Source organism: Manis javanica, chromosome 4, assembly GCF_040802235.1.
Source record: "Manis javanica isolate MJ-LG chromosome 4, MJ_LKY, whole genome shotgun sequence".
Lineage (NCBI taxonomy): Eukaryota > Metazoa > Chordata > Mammalia > Pholidota > Manidae > Manis > Manis javanica.
In genome coordinates this window covers 43533231-43554544 of record NC_133159.1, presented here as the reverse complement: position 1 = coordinate 43554544, position 21314 = coordinate 43533231, and the positions used below count along the sequence as shown (strand labels likewise).

At 39.9% G+C, this 21314-nt stretch overlaps 1 protein-coding gene across 3 annotated transcripts in view; it reads right to left on the bottom strand.

Annotated features, from left to right (window-relative positions):
* TCEANC2 (transcription elongation factor A N-terminal and central domain containing 2) overlaps window positions 1–21037 on the bottom strand; it is a 37011-nt gene extending 15974 nt beyond the window's left edge. Inside the window, exons 1-3 of one of the 3 annotated variants that reach the window (XM_017669053.3) lie at window positions 20680–21037; window positions 20109–20264; window positions 10557–10698 (exon numbers count right to left, since the gene is read on the bottom strand). In XM_017669053.3, the coding sequence (XP_017524542.1) occupies window positions 10557–10698; window positions 20109–20210 (244 nt within the window). In that variant the 5' untranslated portion in view covers window positions 20211–20264; window positions 20680–21037. Of the gene's footprint in view, window positions 1–10556; window positions 10699–20108 lie in introns of all 3 variants that reach the window. The other 2 variants (XM_017669052.3, XM_017669051.3) reach the window with 2 other exon arrangements.
* Window positions 21038–21314: the final 277 nt, after the last annotated feature.

The window sequence follows — 21314 nt, the reverse complement described above, 5'->3', positions numbered from 1 at the left end:
GTAGTTTTTTTTTTTTTCGTGGTGTCTTTGCCTGGTTTTGGTATTAGAGTGACGCTGGCTTCACAGAATGAGTTTGGAAGTATTCCCTCGTCTTCTATTTTATGGAAAACTTTAAGGAGAATGGGTATTACGTCTTTTCTAAATGTATGATAAAATTCAGCAGTGAATCCATCTGGTCCAGGGGTTTTGTTCTTGGGTAGTTTTTTGATTACCAATTCAATTTTACTGCTGGTAACTGGTCTGTTTAGATTATCTGTTTCTTCATGGGTCAGTCTTGGAAGGTTTTATTTTTTTAGAAAGTTGTCCATTTCTTCTAGGTTATCCAGTTTGTTAGCATATAGGTTTTCTTAATATTCTCTAATAATTCTTTGTATTTCTGTGGTGTCCATCGTGATTTTTCCTTACTCATTTCTGATTCTGTTTATGTGTGTAGATTCTCTTTTTTTTCTTAATAAGTCTGGCTACGGTTTATCTATTTTGTTTATTTTCTCAAAGAACCAATTTTTTTCTATTGTTTTATTCTTCTCAATTTTATTTACTTCTTCTCGTATCTTTATTATGTTCCTCCTTCTGCTGACTTTGGCCTCATTTGTTCTTCTTTTTCCAGTTTCAATAATTGTCAATTTAGACTATTCATTTGGGATTGTTCTTCCTTCTTTAAATATTAGACCTGGATTGCTATATACTTTCATCTCAGAACTGCCTTCACTGCATCCCACAGAAGTTGGGGGCATTGTGCTGTTGTTGCCATTTGTCTCCATATATTGCTTGATCTCTGTTTTAATTTGGTCATGGATCCATTGATTATTTAGAAGCATGTTGTTAAGCCTCCATGTGTTTGTGAGTCTTTTTGTTTTCTTTGTAAAATTTATTTCTAGTTTTATACCTTTGGGATCTGAGAAATTGGCTGGTGCAATTTCAACCTTTTTGAATTTACTGAGGCTCTTTTTGTGGCCTAGTATGTGGACTATTCTGGTAAATGTTCCATGTGCACTTGAGAAGAAAGTGTATCCTGCTGCTTTTGGATATAGAGTTCTGTAGATGTCTGTTAGGTCCATCTGTTCTAATGTGTTGTTCAGTGCCTCTGTGTTCTTACTTATTTTCTGTCTGGTTGGAGTGAGTGGTGTGTTGAAGTCTAAAATGAATGCATTGAATTCTATTTCTTCCTTTAATTCTGTTAGTATCTGTTTCATGTATGTAGGGCCTCCTGTGTTGGGTGCATAGATATTTATAATGGTTATATCTCTTGTTGGACTGACCCCTTTATCATTATGTAATGTCCTTCTTTGTCTCTTGTTATGTAATGACCCCTTTATCACTATGTAATGTTCTTTCTTTGTTTTGAACTCTATTTTGTCTGATACACATACTGCAACACCTGCTTTTTTGTCCCTATTGTTTGCATGAAATATCTTTTTCTATCCCTTCACTTTGAGTCTGTATATGTCTTTGGGTTTGAAGTGAGTCTCTTGTAGGTAGCATATAGATGGGTCTTGCTTTTTATCCATTCTATTACTCTGTGTCTTTTGATTGGTGCATTCAGTACATTGACCTTTACGGTGATTATCGATAGATATGTCCTTATTGACATTGCAGGCTTTGGATTCATGGTTACCAAAGTTTCAAGGACAGCTTCTTTACTATCTAACTATCTAATGTAACTCACTTATTATCCTATTATAAACACAGTCTGATGATTCTTAATTTCTCTCCCTTCTTTTTCTTCCTCCTCCACTCTTTATATGTTAGGTGTTTAATTCTGTTTTCTTTGTGTTTCCCTTGACTGATTTTGTGGATAGTTGATTTTCTTTTGCATTTAGTTAGTCTTTGGTTGGTCTACTTTCTTTGAGCAGTCCCTTTGAAATACATTGTAGGGATGGTTTGTGGGTGGTAAATTCCCTCAACTTTTGCTTATCTTGGAATTGTTTAATCCCTCCTTCAAATTTAAATGATAACCTTGCTGGATATACTATTTTTGGTTCAAAGCCCTTCTGTTTCATTGCATTGAAAATATCATGCCATTCCCTTCTGGCCTGTAAGGTTTCTGCTAAGAAGTCTGATGATAGCCTGGTTTTCCTTTGTAGGTGATCTTTTTTCTCTCTCTGGTTGTTTTTAATACTCTGTCCTTGTCTTCGATCTTTGCCATTTTTATTATTATATGTCTTGATGTTGTCCTCCTTGGGTCCCTTGTTTTGGGAGATTGTGGACTTCCATGGTCTGAGAGACTATTTCCTTCCCCAGATTGGGGAAGTTTTCAGCAATTATTTATTCAAAGACACTTTCTATCCCTTTTTTCTCTCTCTTCTTCTTCTGGTACCCCCTATAATGTGAATATTGTTCCAATTGGATTGGTCACACAGTTCTCTTAATATTCTTTCATTCCTAGAGAACCTTTTATCTCTCTCCACCTCAGCTTCTCTGTATCCCTATTCTCTGATTTCTATTCCATTAACAGCCTCTTTCACCTCATCCAGTCTGCTCTTAAATCCTTCCATTGTTTGTTTCATTTCTGTTATCTCCCTCCTGAACTCATCCCTTAGCTCTTGAATATTTCTCTGTAGCTCCATCAGCATGCTCATGACTTTTATTTTGAATTCTTTTTCAGGAAGATTGGTGATTTCAGTCTCACCAAGCCCTCTCTCTGGTGTTTGAAGGATTTTGGACAGAACAAGGTTCTTCTGCCTTTTCATAGAGATAGGAGTGGTTGCCACCGAGTGTGGTGCATGTGTCAGCTGGGAGAACAAAGTCCCTTCCTGCTTGCTAGTCGCCTTCCCTGTCTCCGCTGTCTGTGCCAGTTAACTGCATATAGGGAGCAGTTAATCCCCCAAGCTGTCATGGGCTGGGCCAACCTCAGGATGGCCTAGGGCATTGGCAAGGGTTGCAGGCGAGTGGCTTGTGTTCTGCCATGAGAATGGAGCCCCTTTGGGCTTCCCGGACTCTGCACCCATCTCTTTTGTCTGTGTTGGTCAGCCACAAGCAGGGAGCAGCCTCTGAGTTAATCCCCTGAGCTGCCATGGGTGGGGCAGCCCTCGGGATGGCCTAGGGCACTGGCAGGGGTTGCAGGCAAGTGGTGTGTGTTCTGCCATGAGAACAAAGCCCCTTTGTGCCTAACAGATTCTGCGCCTGTCTCCGCTGTCTGTGCCGGTCAACCGCATGCAGGGAGAAGCCTCTGTGCTAAGCTGTGTGGTTGCTGTAGGTGGGGCTGCTACCCGGCTGTTCTGCAGCAATGGTGGGTCAGCTGGTTTGCTTGCAGTGCTGGCAGGCGGAGGAAGGAAAGTCAGGCTGCTTATTGCTGTGAGGGGCTTCAGAGCTGCATTGCTACCCAGGGGGTTGGGGTGCCTGGAATTCCTTAAAGTTCCCAGCCTGCTGGGCTGAATGTACCAGGACAATTTTGTCCACCTGTTAAACCCTTGTCCCTTCAAGACTTTTAAAGCACCTGCTTTTTTTTTGTCCCAAGGCAGCCGGCTGTGGGAGCCTGTTCGCAGTCTTAGTGTTGGATTTTGCTTTTCCACTCCTCTAATATCCAGAGCACCATGCAATGTGTGTCTGTGCTCCCAGGGCAGATTAATAGGGCTGGTTATTAAGCAGTTCTGTGACTCCACTCCCTCCCCACTCTGATTATTTTCCTCCTTCCGGTGAGCTGGGGTGAGGGGAGTGCTTGGGTCCTGTTGGGTCACGGCTTTGTATCTTACCCTTTTCTGTGAGATGTTGGGTTCTCACAGATGTAGCCTGGCTCGTGTACTGTATCTTCTGGTCACTCTTTTAGGAATAATTGTATTTGCTGTATTTTCAAAATACATTTGGTTTTGGGAGATTTCTGCCACCCTACTTATACCACCATCTTGAGAATCTCTGTTGTGGCATTACTCATAGAAAATGAATATGGGAGCCTAGAAGTAGCTCAGAATCGCTGAAGCAATGGGAATTTATGAGACAACTTGAGAAGAGAAGGCCATTTGAAAGGTCCTTGCCACTAACTTACTCTGTGACCTTGAGCAAGTCAAATCATGAGTCCATTTATTCACTCACTCACTAACTCATTTATTCATTCAATAAACATTTTTAGCTTCACATGAAGATTATATTTCTTCTGGGTTTTGAAGGACAAGGAAGAGCTTGCCATGAACAAAGGTGTGTTTTTAGGTTTCAGGAGGTGGCATGACATGGTATACAAACATCTTAGCTTTGTCATTTATTATTGGTTTTCTGACCTGGGGCAAGTTACCTTAAATGACCTAAGCCTCAACTTTTTCATTTGTAAAATGGAGAAAATTAGAACATTTACCTTATAGAACTGTTACATGGATCAAATAAGGTCATAGATGTGAAAGCACTTTGTAACTATAGTTTTTTTGTTGTTAATTAATCATAAATGAAAATAAGACATCTCTGAAATCAGATCAATATGATTGACATTAAAACTCTTCCCAGAATATTCACAGACACAGTACTGCAAAAGTGCAGCATGCTTGCTCACCAGGTTCAGAGTGCAAGGCCCAACTCCATCGCCTCATCAGCCATTCATTTGATACCCTTGCCCATTTATTTCCTTTATAATAAAGGTATCCAGTCACAGAGGCCCCAGTAAGTGCAGGTCCAAAGGCTTTCACCCAGTGGGCCCTCAACTTCCCAGGCCACTTGAGAAGAGCGAAACCACACATTTCTCCTGCCTCTTAAAACCCTCTCCTGCTTGACCTGCATGTCACTGTACTGCCCTGGCTCTCTCTCTCTCTCTCTAATTACACTCCCTCTGCCTCTTCACTGGCTCCTTTGCCTCCTCCCATTTCCCTGTCATGGATATTTTCCCAGGTTCAATCCTTCAGCCTTTTAATCTTTTCTTTTACTCAGAGAATTCATCTACTCAGATAATTTTAAGCAAATGTTTCCAGGCAAATGACTTCCAAATAGCTATATTTAGTCTAACTCTCTCATGTGAGCTTCAATCCCACATCTCCAACTGCCATTGGACATTTACACCTGAAGAGTTTATGTCAGAGCAAAATGCTGGGCACACTAAGATGGGGCTACTAGGAGAAAACTCCCAGCTGAGGTACAGAGAAAAGGCACTAAATTCTGATTTAGAAGAGGTGAGTCTGAACAGATGGCAGAACCCATAGAAATGGTCTAATAAAATAAAGGCACATATGGCTGGGGTCCAGGGCACAATGGCAGTCTGCTAACCAGGAAAGAACACTGCCCCAAGAGCCCTGGGTTCTCACCACCTCTCTGGTACTCACTCACTATGTGGCCCTGGATAAGTCACTTCATCTCTCTGGGTCTGAGTTTCCTTGTTCATAAATTGAGACAGCTAAATGGATTTGAAAGTATTATGACACTGACATTTACAGAACTCAGAAATAAGTATCAAAAATTACAAGATCTCAAGAGAAAATGGGAAAAAAGAACACAAACCATTTACAAATACAGGGCAAAGTGCCAGTAAACACACAGAAAACAATTCATTCTATGCAGCAAATGAAAGCAAGATGCTATTTTTACCTATTAAATTAATAGGATTTTAAGAAAATGGTAGGAAAATAAACTGGAACATTTCTTTAAAAAAAGATACAGAATTAGCAACAAGTTCAGTGTCATTTACGTCAAGAGAAAAGAGAGTAATCAGTTGTCTCAAATTCATGGTTCCAGGAAGATGAGTAATGGGACAAGACTATTGGATTTGGATAGAATGGAACACTCTTGTCCTGAGAGAGAAGAATAGTGGTTGTGGCAGATGCCAGCATGGGAAGGGTTTAATGAAGGAGTGGGAGGGGCAGAAGTGGCATTTGTGAGTATCTGTCATTTTTACAAGAATCTGGCTATTAAAGGAAGAAGAGGAACAAGGTGTCTGGAAGAGGAGACAAAGACAATTAAAGGGGAAGATCTGAGTATGTCTCAAGGAGGAAAGAATGAGCCAGTGGAGCAGCTAAGGGTGGCAACCAGTGAGAGGCACACTGGATCCTCATTCTCCCTCACTCCAGCCATCCTTGCTAAGTCTGCTCCAATCTCCTTGATAAGGTCTCTCTACCAACTTGTCACGCAACAGGTTAGATTCTCTCCTATTTTAAAAGCTGGAACTTTGTTCAATCCCACACTCCCTTTCTGATATTGCAGCACCTTTCTTCCCTTTTAGTACAAAACTTCTTGAAAGAGTTGCCTATTTTCAAAGTTTCATTTCCTTGCCTCCTTCTCACTCCTTAAGCTCCTGCCCCTAACCCTGTCTTTGAAACTGTCCTTACCAAAATCATTAATGACCTACTTTGCAAAATCCAATGTGCAATTTTCCGACATAGCTTATTTGGCCCTTTGGCAACAGTGGACACTGCCGACCAACCCTCTCCTAGAAACACTCCCTCCTGTTTCACGACAGCTTTCTCTCCTGTTTCTCCTATCACACCCTCTCAGTCTCCTACAAGTCTCTTCAACATCAGTGTGCTTCAGGATTTGGGTTATGGCTCTTTTCTTACATACTCTCCTTGGGCAAGCTTATTTATTTCCTTTACTGAATTTCTAACTATACGCTGATGATGACTCTCAGTCTCTCCTTAGTTTCAGCCTGTATACCCAATATCCCATTGGACATTTCCTCTTGGATATCCCACAGTATGTCAGACACATAAGTCTAAAACTGCTCTTATCACTTATTGTTCTCCCCACCTCCAAACCTGCTGTTCCTTAATGAGTGGTGTGCCATCCACCTATATGCTCATATCAGAAATCTGGGCTGCAGTCTTCACTCCTTTATCTTCATTCCCAACATCTAATCAATGTCTAGGTCTTTTGGATTTGATTCCATTTATATTTCTTAATTCCAACCACATTTTTCATTTCCACAGCTACTACCCCATCTAGGACACTCTCATTTCTCATCCAGATGTTTCAGTAGCTTCCTAACTAGGCTTTCTGCCTCTAGGTTTGCTTCTCTCTAAGACTTCCTATGTAGCAGACAGACAGATTTTTCTAAAATGCAAATCTAAGTATGTCACTCCTCTATTCAAAACCCTTCAGTAACAACCACTTATTATCATTAGGATCTCAAGCTTTATGGTGGACTAAAGCTATTCTCTCACTGCAATACAACTAGATTCTAGATAAAAGTCACATCATTCTCTCCTCCAAAAATGTAAGCAGAGGCTAAAGGAGTTGGATTATCCAAAGAGGTGATGTTAATAGCAGTACTTCTTACTTAGCTTTGGGCCAGTGGTGAGGTGGGAAGGCTAATCCTAGGATTCTGATACTGAGCTAGGATCCTTGAAAGGTATGCTAGTTTTCCAGGTCAGAAGGGGTCCTTGACTACTGACAGAAACAAACAAAAAAGGAGCTGATCCTCCCTAGAGGGAAGCTTCTCCAATTTAATCATACAGAATTCCCATGGACTGAAATAAAATGAGCTCACAATAAAAGTTGACAAGCACACATGAAGGCAGGCACCAAGAGAGTCAGCAGAAAAAATAAACAACAAATTTAAACCCTCACGGACTACAAATATTAGACTATTCAGATGAAGAATACAGAAGAACCGTACATTAAATGTTTAAATAAATAAAAGGCACAATCGTTAAGAATGTACAAATAATATTTAAAAGAGACAGATTTCGAGGGAAAAATAAACTTGTAAAAATGTAAAATAGTTTTGAAATAAAGAATTCAATAAATGGGTTAAATAACAGATTAGAGTGAGCTGAAGAGAGAATTGGTGACTTGGAAGATATATATCTGAAGAAATTGCCCAGAATTCTGCAAGAGACAAGGAAATAAAAATTATGACAGACAAGCTAAGGGATATGGAAAATAAAAGGTCTAACATACTTCTAACTGTAGAATCCCAAAATGAAGGAATAGTGAGAATAAAAGAGAGGCACTTTTGAAGAGATCATGGCTGTAAAACTTTTACAAATTAACATAAACCTTCAGATCCAGGAAGTACAATATATCTAGGCTAAATAAAAAATATACATGCTGTGGTAGCCAGTCTATAAGATAGCCCCCAGTGATCATGAGGTTTTATATCCTCTTAGTATTTATAAACCCTAGTGTGGTTGCCTCCCAAATTGTACCAGGGTTGGTCTGTGCAACAAAGAGAATGTGACAGAAGTGATTGCAGGTCACTTTCAAGATTAGGTTATAAAAGATACTGTGGCTTCCATCTTGGTTGTTCCCTCTTGGATCACTTGTTCTGGGGAAAGTCAGCTGCCATGTCATGAGCAGCTGTAAGGAGAGACCCACGTGGTGAGGAACTGAGGCCTCCTACCAGCAATCCTATTAGTGAGGCATCCTGAGCAGATCTTCAAGCCCTGGTCAAGCTTTTGGATGACTGCAGCCCCAGCCAATAACTTGACTGCAACCTCTTAAAAGACTGTGAGCCAGAACCACCCACACAAGCAGCTCCCAGATTCCTGACCCTCAGAAAAACAGTGTGAGATAACAATACTTACGCTGTTATGTTTTGGGGTAATTTTTACACATGGATAGATAACAAATACACATGTTAACAGCAGTTTTGAATACTCTGTCTAGTCCAGACTTTCTCTCCAGCTTCATTCTTGCCACATTCTCTCTAGTTTATCACATCTCAAACACACCAAACTTTAAAGTTTCTGAAATGCACCATGTCTTCTCCAGTTCCAGTCCTCTATACAGTTCACGTGATGTACCCCTGCCTGACACATTCTCAACCCCTTCTCTCTACTCTCAATGCATATACTCCTTTGATTAACCTCTTCCCATCACCACAGCACTCATCACATTATATGATAAATCTTGTTAAACTGTCTGTCCTTCCACTAGACTGCAAGCTCCAAAAAATGGGAAAACCATTTGTCTCCTTCATTATTATGCTAGCACAGTTCTTAGAACAAAGAAGGTACTCAGAAAATATTTTTCCCTTATGGCCCACAAGACAGGGACAGGAAGGAGGCTAAAGGTGGAAGAATGTAAACATTTTCAGTCAATGATCCAAATGAATCTTTGGCCTAGCAACGGACACAACTACGAAGGGACCAAGAAATCCCTATTATTTCATACAATCTCAGGTTTAGGGAAGGCTTGGGGTAGGGTTAAGACACAAAAGTTGGATAGTTTCCAGCTCCTCCTAAGTCAAGGCCCCTTGTTGTGGTTTCATTATGATCCTTGAATTGAAATCTATGAACATCAGACACACCCATTCTTAAAAGCACATTCACAACTGTACTCAAAAAACAAACACATTTTTTAAAAATTACCCTCTGTTCTAGATTTTAGGATAATTCCAGCCTTTTCTGTTCATATTTAAAGTCTGACCATAGATGGTAATTGTGGTCCGTGCCTAAATATGAACATATACATATGTACATATATACATTTCATAAAATATTAATCACTAGTACCCTCTACTGGTGGAAATACCTTATTGGCTCATGTGAATGGTCTTATTGCCCTCTAGTGACCACAACCTATAAAGAGAAAATCCAGTAGCAGATGGGAGAATCTCCTTGGCTATAATAATAGGGTTTTATGTTCTTTAAGCATCTAATTTCCTCAGATTCTGGTTTATATTACAGGGGTACAACTCTCAAGACTCTTGGGGGTCTCTCTGGGGGATTTCACACAGCTCTTGCCAGCTGTTAGCACCAGTCTGAAGCTGCTCTCTCTCCTGCTTCTCATGAACAAGAGGTCATGGGGAGACAGAGAAGGTAATGGTTGCACCAGCAAGGGCAAGAAGAGCAGCTGTGAATGACTACCCTAGACTCCTCGGGGAGTTGGGAGCAGCTTGAGGAACACATGTTGGTCCTCCCTCACATATTATTCACAGCATGTACTGTACTAAAATGGCAATTCAACCTGGTCCCTGATTTACCTTTTACGTATCTCCAATGCTATGTATAAATGATATAGCAGCAAATGTTGCTATCATTTCATTTTTATAAACCATGCTTTGCAAGTTATTTCTACTCAAGACAGATTAGCTACAATTTAGCTGAAATGTCACCTCTTCTATGAAGCCTTTTCTAATTCCCCAGTGTAAGTGACTGCTCTGTCCTTTGGCCCAGCATATTGCTTGTACAGATCAGCATGATACCCAGGACATTATTTATATGTTTTTATTTATAATGTGTAATGTTTTACTGCCCCCAATTGTCTACATGCTTGTTTCTCCACCAGACTCTAAGTTCCTTGAGGGCATGAACCATGTCTTGCTCATTTTTGCACACTCAGCACTAAACACACTCAAAATGTTATCCCTCAACAACTGCTGGTTACCAGTCCATGAGATAAGTACAGAAACTGAAGGACACATTTAGAAACTTTTATAGCAACATGACAGAGTGACTCTATATCTATTCAATCTAATAAAGAAAGTAGGGCTTGTATTTTATATATTTTCTTTTCATTTTCCAGTAATTTTTATTACATTATAATAAAGTATTGGTCTGCAACCAATGGAGTATCTTTTAAACAATGGTCTTTCACCAGAGACAGTTTGCGAAGTGCTGATCTGATAGGTAACATTTGAAGGAAATAGGAAAAGAAGGCAGGAGACAAAATATAAGCACTTTTCATAAAATTCAGAAGGAACATACCTATCCTTGTTGACTTTAACACTTCTCTGGAGGGTATTTTCTTCTTTAATTCTTGTAAGGCTTCAACTAGATTTTCCTTTGTTTGATCAGGAAGCTCCAACATAGTTTTCCATCTTTTTATATCTTCTATAACCACAACTCTCTGGGAAAAAGAAAAGTTATTTTAAAAATGGGACATTTTCATTATAAAAACATCTGCCTTCACCTGAGCTAATGGGGCTCCTATTGACACTTGACATATAAATTATTATGACCTGAACCAAAGCACAGTGTGTATGATGGTCCCAAATGATGGGTAATTGCTTAAAAGCAGGTCCTGCTCACTGCAAATCAGGAAGAGTTACAGCTATTAGGAAAAGTGCAAGTTTTAATCTTACCATGTCAGATACCACTGGGCACTTAGCAGTGAGAGGCAATAAGGATGAGAAGAAAAGAAAAACAATACTGAGTTGAATCAACCCTATAGTTCACTTAAGTATCTTAATTCATAGGCAAGAACAGACAGCAGAGAAGTCATAAGGATGTATTTATTTCAAAAACAAAAAGCACACTTCAACAGCTCCCCACTTCCTAGATGATAAAACTCAAACTGAACTGTTTGAAAAATTTTTTTAAACTTCAAACACAGAAAAAAGTATAGGGTAACTCACTATAACTGAAGTTAACATTTTGCCATTTTACATAAAATAACAAAACAAAGTTTCATTTGCCTTATACACTTCACCACACCCATTCCTCTTCTATTCCTTGAAGAAATTACTACTTTAAAGTTGATGTGCATCTTTCCATTAAGTCTAAAATATTTACAACTAAGGAATCTGGTTGCAGGGAATGGGGAAGTTCTTTGTACTATGTTCTGACTTTTCTGTAGTTTTGAAATTATTTCAACTAAGACTTTTTTTTAAAAGTAACTGGGAGATGAAAAGTTGCTTTTACAACAAAAATCACCTCAGGTGGTTATTACCCTGATGAGGCAGGCCCGGTTAGGGGCTGGAGGGGGGCACAGTAAGCTTCTGGGATGTTGTTTCTTTAACTGGATGCCAGTGACACAGGTGTGTTCATTTTGTGCATGAGTATCTGTGAAGATGTACACTACCAATTATGTCTACTTTTCCACACCCCGTGATAGTTCAATAAAAAGCAACCAAGAAAGTCTCAACTTCCTCCCCTGGCTGGGGTCTGCTTCCAGCCTAGCAGCCCATGGTGGGAAGAAGAGATATCTGAGCCTCTATTTCCCCATCTGCTTGTTTGCTCTGGTCTCTGACCTTTCCTGGTTCAAAGTTGATAAAAGAATAGGTAAGAGACAGAAAAATCTTTACTCTGTTATGATAGTATGCTAATCAGGCTTTAGTGCTTGCCAGATGAAAAGCGGACTTTTTCTCTTAAGAGATGCTTTTGTTTTTCCCTGGAGAGTTCCCACTGTTGAGATCTAACTTGCAATTCCCATAACATTGGCAATTCTTCTTTCAGCCAATGGCTTACAAGTTCATCCTAAATCCCCAGTTTCTGGCAACCCACTTCACACAGAGTTTCTCTGACGGCATCCCACTGCCCTCCCAAGGATCCTTGTGAACCTAGTAGCCCCTTTAATTCAATTCCAGGCCAGCCAGCATTTTCTCTGCTATGCCTACATCTTTGCCTTGAAAAATCTGAGGGTAACAGCCCTCCCAGCACAGCACGTCTTCCTCTGCTGTCAGTTGGCCATTCCTGTTTTTAGACTTTCCCAGGCACAAGTCTGGTCTCTGTGTCTACCAACTCTAGGAACTGAGGTCAAGTTCTCCAAGTGAAAATGCTACGGCCCTTCCATTTTATCCAAAGGCATTCTCTTTCCTTTCTTCCTTTAACTTCAACCTTCTTACAGCCTAAGGTAGGTGATGGGTTCAGGATTCCAAAACTGGTCTTCATATACCGCCTTTACGAATTATGTAAAGATGGTCTAGAATCTCATCTGGGAACAACATTTGATATCTTTTGCTTTGTTCTCAACCTTCATGGGCCACAGCCAAAATTGAGACAAAGTACTTTTTTATGACCCGTTGCAATATAAAATAGTATTATTAGTATCAAATGTTATGAAAAATAAATAAATGATGTCAGATTAAGGGGATATTTTCAATAGGAAGATGCAAAATATATCATTCTGCAACTTGCCTTTTTCACTCAATATATTTTCTTGATTTATTCACACTGATATACCCACTTGATCCACTTTAGTAGTAACGGATAGTATTCCATTACTTTTATATATATAAATGTCTTGGAATTTTAAAATCTATTCCCTAATGGATATTTAGGGTTCCCCCTACCCAGTATTTTTCCTGTTATAAACACTGCTATGATGATCTCCTGCCTATGACATAGTCATATTCTATCCTCCATCCCTTGACTTTCAACTGGGTCATTATGCTTTAACAAACCTAGGGCTGCTTCACTTTGTCCCTCTCCTCCCTTGCCCCATGTCCCCTCATCAAATCTGAGAATCTCTTTTAATAGGCACAGATAATCCATTTGTATTAATTATGATTACTGTTATAAACATATTTTCTTTGTTTTTTTTTTCTTATCTTCTAAAACAGTCTGAGTTTTCTTTAATCTTTTTTTTTTTTATGGTTTGGAAGTTTTACATTCTATTTCTATCATTTTAATGTTCACCCGTACAATTTTTAAGATGTATGCTCAGTGAAATCTATACTGGTACCCTCCTCACAAGCCTCTGCTTCAGAAACCCTATTAGAAACATACATGGCTTCTTTGTCTGTCCTTCCTGTCCTTCAACTGTTCTTTCACATGTCTCTGTCCTTATTTTTCTGTGATGCTTTCTAAGTAATTTCCTCACATCTATCTTCCAATTCACTATTTCTCTCTGGAGCTATAGCTTGTCATTTAGTCTGTTCAATGTGTTTCTGTATCAACAAATATACATTTCAGTGGACAAGTTCTGTTTTTGTTTTTTCCTCTAAATCTGTCTATTTTCTTTTCATACCTTCCTGTTCTTATAGTTTTATTTCTGTGTACATTTAAAACATATTTAAGCTCTCTTTCAGATTGTTCTGTTATCTCTATTTCTTAGCATAGAAATTCTTTTACTTATATCTATCTGCTAATTCTCCCTCTTGGTAATTTAGTTTCATGTAGAGTTTGTAATTCTGACCATGAGTTCATCTTTAACAAAGGCTGAACCACGAATCCTGGGTATTGCAGGCTTTGAAATGTCTTAACAGGGAAATCTCACATTTGCCTTTGCCAAAGCCTCTGGATTTCCCTGATTCTGGACCAGTTTTTATGTGAATTTTTTTCAGCTTTGCAAGATAGTATGAATTAAAAACATACACACACACACACACACACATATATATGCGTATATGTACCCTTACTCCATACATAGTAGTTAAGTATGGAGTTCTAATTTATTATAGTCAATTCTTTTTCTATCCAAAGCCCTGATAAGATCACAATCTTCATGCTGTTTCCTTAGACTAGGGATGGAATTCTAGTCATTATTCACAAACATAATAGTCCTGTTTTGGCTCCTAGCTTCATGTGGTGTTATTAGCCTGAGGCTCTATCTTTAGTCTCCTGGCCCAAACGCTAAGCATTATATTTGGTTTCCAAAGAACTACTCAGCTCCCACTTACAGTTCAGGGTTTGGATTTTCTCTCTCATCCTGGCACCTGAGTATTTCTCTTTCTTTCTTTCAAGCACTTCTCTGTATTAGAGACTTTTTATCCAGCAGTTCTAACATGGTTGGAATGCAGTTAGGGGTTCCACATCAGATCATTTCAGCATACAGAACGAGAGAAGCCCAAACTCTCTTTGGCATGGCATAAAAGGTCTCACATGACTTGGCTTCTAACATCCTTTTCCACCTCCTCATTTACTCCAGATACACCAAACTATTTGAAGCTGCCTAAATGAATCACAGCATTTCATACTCTCTGACTGGGACGCTCTGTCTTTGCTTCAACCATGTGATACACACCTATGTATTTTTTAAGACTCCTCATGCATCACCTTCTCTGTGGAGCCTTTCTTGCCTCTTTCCTACCTCATTTGACCACACTCTCTCTTGGGTCCTCTGCAATCTGTACAGACTTGTATTACTGCATTTGTACTTTCTGCACATACTTACCTACAGGGCTCTCTTCCCTACTAGACTATGAGCTACTTGAGGGCCAGAACAATTTCTTATTTGTCTCTATCCCCAGTGCACAGCAGATGTAACTGAACAAAGCCATCTCTACCCTTGAGGACCAAGTACAGTTTTCCAATCTGAAAATTAGTGTAGAAATAGAAAAATAGAGCAGTCAGTTCCACAGCAGAAAAATTTTATATACATCAAAGAATGTTTCCTTATTTTTGTCCAAATATGGGCCCCCAAACAAGTATTTCAAGTCCTTATCTGAATTATTTAGAGAAACACGGGAAGCAGACACAAAATATTATAGGGAAACTACAGTGAGTAGTGGAATGTTACTGTCATAAAGAAGATGTACTATCCAATATACCCTCTGGTCTTACAGTTGTGGATGGCTGAAATATCAGGCTGAGAAAACCAATTAGAGAAAATGATTCACTTATAAGCAATAATGTGGGTACCATTCCACTAGTGGGGTAGGGGACAACATATTGATTGGCTAGTCATTCCTACAAAGGGAGGAAAGGTTTATAGAGCATTCTGAAGTGCTAAACCTAAAACAATTAGCATATTCTAGAACCTTTTAATAAAAAAATATCCTACTGCAACCAACAGAAGAAATCACTTTCCCTTAAGGGTGTAGGAAGAGATTAAACAAATGAACCTTTACCATTCAAATATATACTACATGAGCTCTACTGAGTATCTTTTATTGAATGTAATAAGGCTATGGCAAAATTACTTTAATACACTGATATTGATAACAGAAGTACAATGGTCCTAATATTCCAAGATTTTTACACCTCTGCTCAACACTCAGAAACCTCCACTTTTTTAGCACCCTGTAGTGGGTGAATCTGTGGAACAATCTGTGGCACAGACTGTCTAGTTCAAATTCCAGCTCTGCCACTTACAGCTGTATGACCTTGGGCAAGATACTTAATCTCTCTGTGACTTACATTATTCATCTAATATAAATGTTAAAAGCATCCATTTTACAGAGCTGTTATTAGATTTTAAAGAGTTAATAAATGTAAAGCACTTAGCACATTTCTTGGCCCATAGACATGGGTTCAGTAAATGCTGGTAGTAATCACTATTACTATCACCACCATCATCACCATCTCAGCTCTAGTTCTACTACACAAGCCTCTCCTTTTTTGTACATGAGAGGAGGGAACCTATTTATCAGTTTTTACTACACGCCAGGCACAATGCTTAGCCCTTTCATCATGCATTTATTTATTTAGCCCTCCTAACAGCCCTGCAAGTTAGATTTTATTTTTTCTGATGTTACTGATGAGGAATTTGAGACTTGAACATTCAGCAGACTCTTGGCATTAAAACATTAATGCTCATGTGTGGGAATAAGTCACTTGGAAGAGAGTGGACATAGCTAACTCTCTAACATTCACATTTTTTTCCCATTTATTTATTTTGGTATCATTAATATACAATTACATGAGCAACATTGTGGTTACTAGATTTCCCCCATTATCAAGTCTCCACCACATACCCCATTACAGTCACTGTCCATCGGCATAGTAAGATGCTATAGAGCCACTACTTGTCTTCTCTGTGCTATACTGCATTCCCCGATCCCCCCCTACGTTATGTGTGTTTAGCATCCACATTTAACTCAACTTCTTTTTGTTGTTGTGCACACATGAAAGTAAGCATGGGTGCATGTATAAAGGAAACAGTGAGTACCATTTGTTAAATGGTTATGTCACTAATTCCTTCTACCTAATCAAATCTCTCCATCCCTCTAAGGTACTCTGGCCACTAAAAACAGATGCAGAAGCTCTCTCCTCTCAATAATCCTTACTGTCTAAACAACAATTTTATAATGGATCAACTATGGTTTCGTATCATTACTTATTAACTTCTTACGATATGATCCCCCTAATAGGAAGTCCCATGAACACTCAATCTTTGACCTTAAATTTCTCTTATATTCCTTAGAGTACCTAGCATAGTGCTGGATATAACGTTGTTTCACAATATTTGTAAAACAGTTTACTATCCAGGCCCTGCAAGAGCATCCCCAAATGAGCATGATTATTGTTTATTCAATATATTTTTCCCTACAATGCAGCACATACCATGTTAGCACTTGCAGCAGAATCAGAACATAATAAAGATACTGCAGTCCCAGTCCTTAGGAGTTCATAGGAGACTGAGGAAAACTATAGGAAATCAGATAGTTACAATATACTAAGGTAAGTGTTATAACAGGTATTTGAACCAAGTGCTAATAGTACTGAAAAGGGAAGGATTAACTGCCCTAAACAACTCAGAAAGCATTTCAACATTCACTTTTTCAACAAACATTTACTGACCACTTAATATGTGCCAAGCACTGTGATAGGCCCAAGAATACAGAGGTAAATAAAATACCCAGATCCCTGTACTCACAAAACTTATAATCTAGGATTCACTGGGCAAGTTACACTTGAGTGGGTTCACATGAGTAGGAATTCACTCTGTACAAAGAGAAAGGCTTCCCAGGAAAAGGGACCAGCATTAAGTCAAAGCCCTGGAGACACAAAAGAGAAGAGCTTATACAGTAAACAGCAAGAAATGGAGTGTGGCTGGGATGCATTCCTGTGAATGAGGAGCTACAGGGGATGAGATGAGAAGGCTCACTGGGGCAGAAAAGGAAGAGTCTCATATGCCATGACAAGGCTTTTAGAATTTTTGTGCATTTGGTCACTCAAAGAAATGTACTATGGCCTGCTACATGCCAAACTTCTAGGTGCCATGTACTGGGATATAGAAAAATCAAAATCAAGACATGGTCTTTATGTCTTATTTCAATAAGACATAGTCTTTCAAGAAGTTCAGAGTGCAGCAGGGCACAGGCACATACAGAAACACTTATAATACAGCACAAGTAAGTGCAATGATGGGCGCATGTTTAAGATACAGGCATGGCTTAGAGAAGGGAATGATTAGATTGTCTCTGTATCTGGGGGACAAAAGGGTGGTCAGAAAAGGCCCCATAGTAGACTCTTGAACTAGGTAATGCTGGACAAATAGGGTTCATAAGGTACATGACAGCCAACACTTGCACAGCACTTAGCATGTTCCAAGCATTTTTACACATGTTAACTCACTCAAACCTTGTATCTACCTTATAAAATAGTTATTAATCCCATTTTACAAATGAGGAAAGACACAGAGAAGTTAAATAACTTGGTTAAGGTCACACAGGTAGTAAGTGGCAGAGCTGGGATTTTAACACAGGCAGTTAGGCTCCAAAATCTGTTTTCGTAATTACTAGATTACCTCCTAAGACAAGCAAGTAAGGCCATTGCCGGCAAACAGGACAGCACATGCAAAGGTACAGGTGTGAAAATACACAGCATCTTTGGGAAACTGGAGTGGTTGACCTAGGATGGAATGTAAATAAGAAGAGCAGCAAGGGATGAGGTAGGCAGGTGCCAGGTCATGGAGCGCTTTGGGTGCCAAATAAAAAAACGTCTTTATAGGCAATGAAAAAATCACTGAAGGATTAGACAGTGAGATGACCTGAGTAGATTTTCTTCTTTTTCTTTTTTTTTTTAAGATTTATTTCTCTGGCTTAAGTGTGAAGGGAAGAATGACAGAGGATGCCAAGGGCAGGGAGACAAATTAACAAATTAACAGACCACTGTACTGCTCTAGAAGAAAAATAACAAGATCTTAAATTTAATGTGAGAAATGTAAGAGAAAGAAGGATTTTTAGGAGGCAGAACTTAAAACTGGATATAAGGAAGAAAAAAGTTAAGTATGGTTTCTAAGTTATCTACTCCCAATCGGCATATGAATTTTGAAGTAAATACAGAGAATAAAGAACAAGGTTGGAAGAAAAGCTATTGCTTTTAAGGGGATGTTATTCCATACACCTACTGTTCATTCTAATTCCATGCCCTCAATGTGACTTACTCTCATCATCACACTCAGTGATTCTCAACTGTGAGCACACAGAGAGAAAGGTCAGGTGGAGGTATATTGAAATCTAGGTGTTTATAATTGAGTGCAGGTGTAGTTCAATTACTACCAATTTTTTTTCAGACAGTCTGATGTCACAATCCTGCCCACCACCATCCCTCACTGAGAATCACCATTGTATACAATTATCCACGAATACTCCGACAAAACAGAGACAGTTGAAAAATTTGAATATGTTCCATAAAGTCACAGAACTGCAAGAATAAGAGAGATTTTTGGATGACCATCTAAAGTTCAGTAGGTCTCAACCAAGGGCTGCTTGGAAATATGTAGGGGAATTTGGGCTATTACAGTGGCATTTAGTGTCTGAGGGCCAGGAATGTGAATTAAGCTTCCTACAACTCACAGGACAGTTCCAAGTAAGAATTATTTTGCCCCAAATGACAACAGTGCTCCTTTGAAGAAATTCTGATATAGTTCAACCCCTGTATTTTATAGATGAGGACAAAGTAAGATTCCAGGGAAGGAAATGACTTAATAAAGATCATCCAGTTGAACAATAAGGCCCAGAACCCAGGGCTTCTGTTTATACTCCTCTTCACTGCTTTCTAATCTGGGACTGGTAAGCCTGCGCACATCTAGGAGAGGAGTCTGACTAAAGTATATGTCAGGTACTCAGAACGCTACCTTGCTATCAGTTCTTTACACATTTTCTCACCCTCAGATCTGGGCTGGAGATGCAAGTTTGGCAGTCATCAGCATGGGAATAAGATGAATAAGATCACTCTGGCCAAATATGTAAAAAGTGACAAAGCTCTGGGGAGCACAAACTCCTTAGGAGTCTAGAGGAAGAAGGGGTACCAATAAAGGAAGCAGAAAAGGAAATGTAGGAGAGAGTCTCAAAGACAAATGGAATTGCAGGCAGTTTTTTGTTTTTCGTAAAATAGTTACTTTACCATTAATTGGGAACCTATGTTCACTGAACGACTGTTCATTTCCTCTCTGTATCTATTCCTTGCCTTTTCTTTGCTTGATTTTGCAGACAGTCTATTAAAACAGTCTCTTTCCCAGTCTCAGCTATAGCTGTGATACAGTTATGGACAATAAAATATGAGAATATGATACCATTATCTTGTACCCAGCCTTACTGAGTTTGTACAGGATACACAGAATCATATTTGACACTTTAATATTCCTAAGAGCCAAGAAAATTTTGCAAGAGTAACTTAGGAGGCCTGTTCTACCAGCCAGCAAAACAAAACACAAAGCCAAAGTAATTACAAGAGCATAACAGAAGTGTGAGGACTGATAAATAGAAGCCAGTATACAGTGTATGGGAAAAACAAACTAGGAGTAGTCAGGAACACTTTGGGGAGGAAGCATATCAAGAAATAACTCATAAGTCTTCCACAGTAGAACTCCCAACCACCTTGCTGTCACAGTCCTTTGTATGTTTTCTCAATACCCAAATCCCCTCTCACCTTCAAAGATTCAATCGTGGCCTGCTTGTAAATCTTTCCTCCAGGATCTTTCTTCTGAGGACTATTCTGGATTCTAGGCGTTCGGATGACGAATTTATCCATTGCTAGGGGACTTCAACTACGATTCCAACTACTTTCACTTGTTTGCAGCGTGTTCTGCTCAAGAGAGGTAAGATTCTAAAACGTCATCAAAACTGCGGTGATGTGTGTTCCCTTAAGTGACATAATTGGGTTCTATACACTCTAGAAGCATTCCTGAACTATTAGTACTCTTGGGTGTAATTCACAGGAAGATCGCCTCCTGAAAAAAAACATCTTTCAAATAACTGAAACTGTATACAATCATCGATCTACTTCCTGAGTTTGGAGGTGCCTAGCTTTCATAAGTGCACGCTGTGTAAGGGATCCCAGTATTGGGTCAGGGGTTGAGCCTAGTAACTCACAAAGCCTCTTTCAACTAGGTTGAGTTTTTCCTGGGTTAGAGTTCCACTAGTTTCAAAGACGCTCTTAACAACTACCCCCTCCATGCCCGCAACTGCAAGGGTTCTAGTGAACAGCACCCAACTACCACCTTCAGGTTTCAGCAGGGTGCTCAACAAACAGCCACCTTCAGGAACTGCTAGGTGGCGAGAGGGTCCCAACCGAGACGGTCGAGCTCTGGATTCCCGAGCAAAGGGAAACACCATCTTCCTCTCTCCTCAGGACTCAGAATCCCAGAAAGGGGAACCTAACAACGGTGTGACATGAGACCCACCAGGAAAAGCAGCCCTGCCAGTAGCTGGGCCCCTTCACAGCGCACCCATTGACCACCCAAGCCTGGATTAAACTGTCGCTTCCTTCCAAAGCCGCAACTCCTCGGAAGACTCTCTGCCAGCCCTCAAAGAGCACCGGGGCCGCAGCAAACCATTTTGCCCAGAATGCACTGCGCAGGGAGGGGCGACGGAGGGCGCGCCCAGGGCGGCTGTAGTTCTCCAAGACCGACTTTTCCACCCGCATCGTGCGCCTCCTGTCCGCAGAGAACTACATGCCCCAGCGTGCCCCGCGAAGGGAAGGATGGCAGGCCTGCCAGTAGCTTTAGGACTCGCGATGGTTGGTCCCACCCCCTCTCGCCAACCTAAGAGGAGTTCGTTGACCCAGTGGAGGGGCGGCAGTTGGCTGCTTCGGGTCAGGGCGGAGTTGAGGCGACGGCGGAGGCGGAAGCGGCGG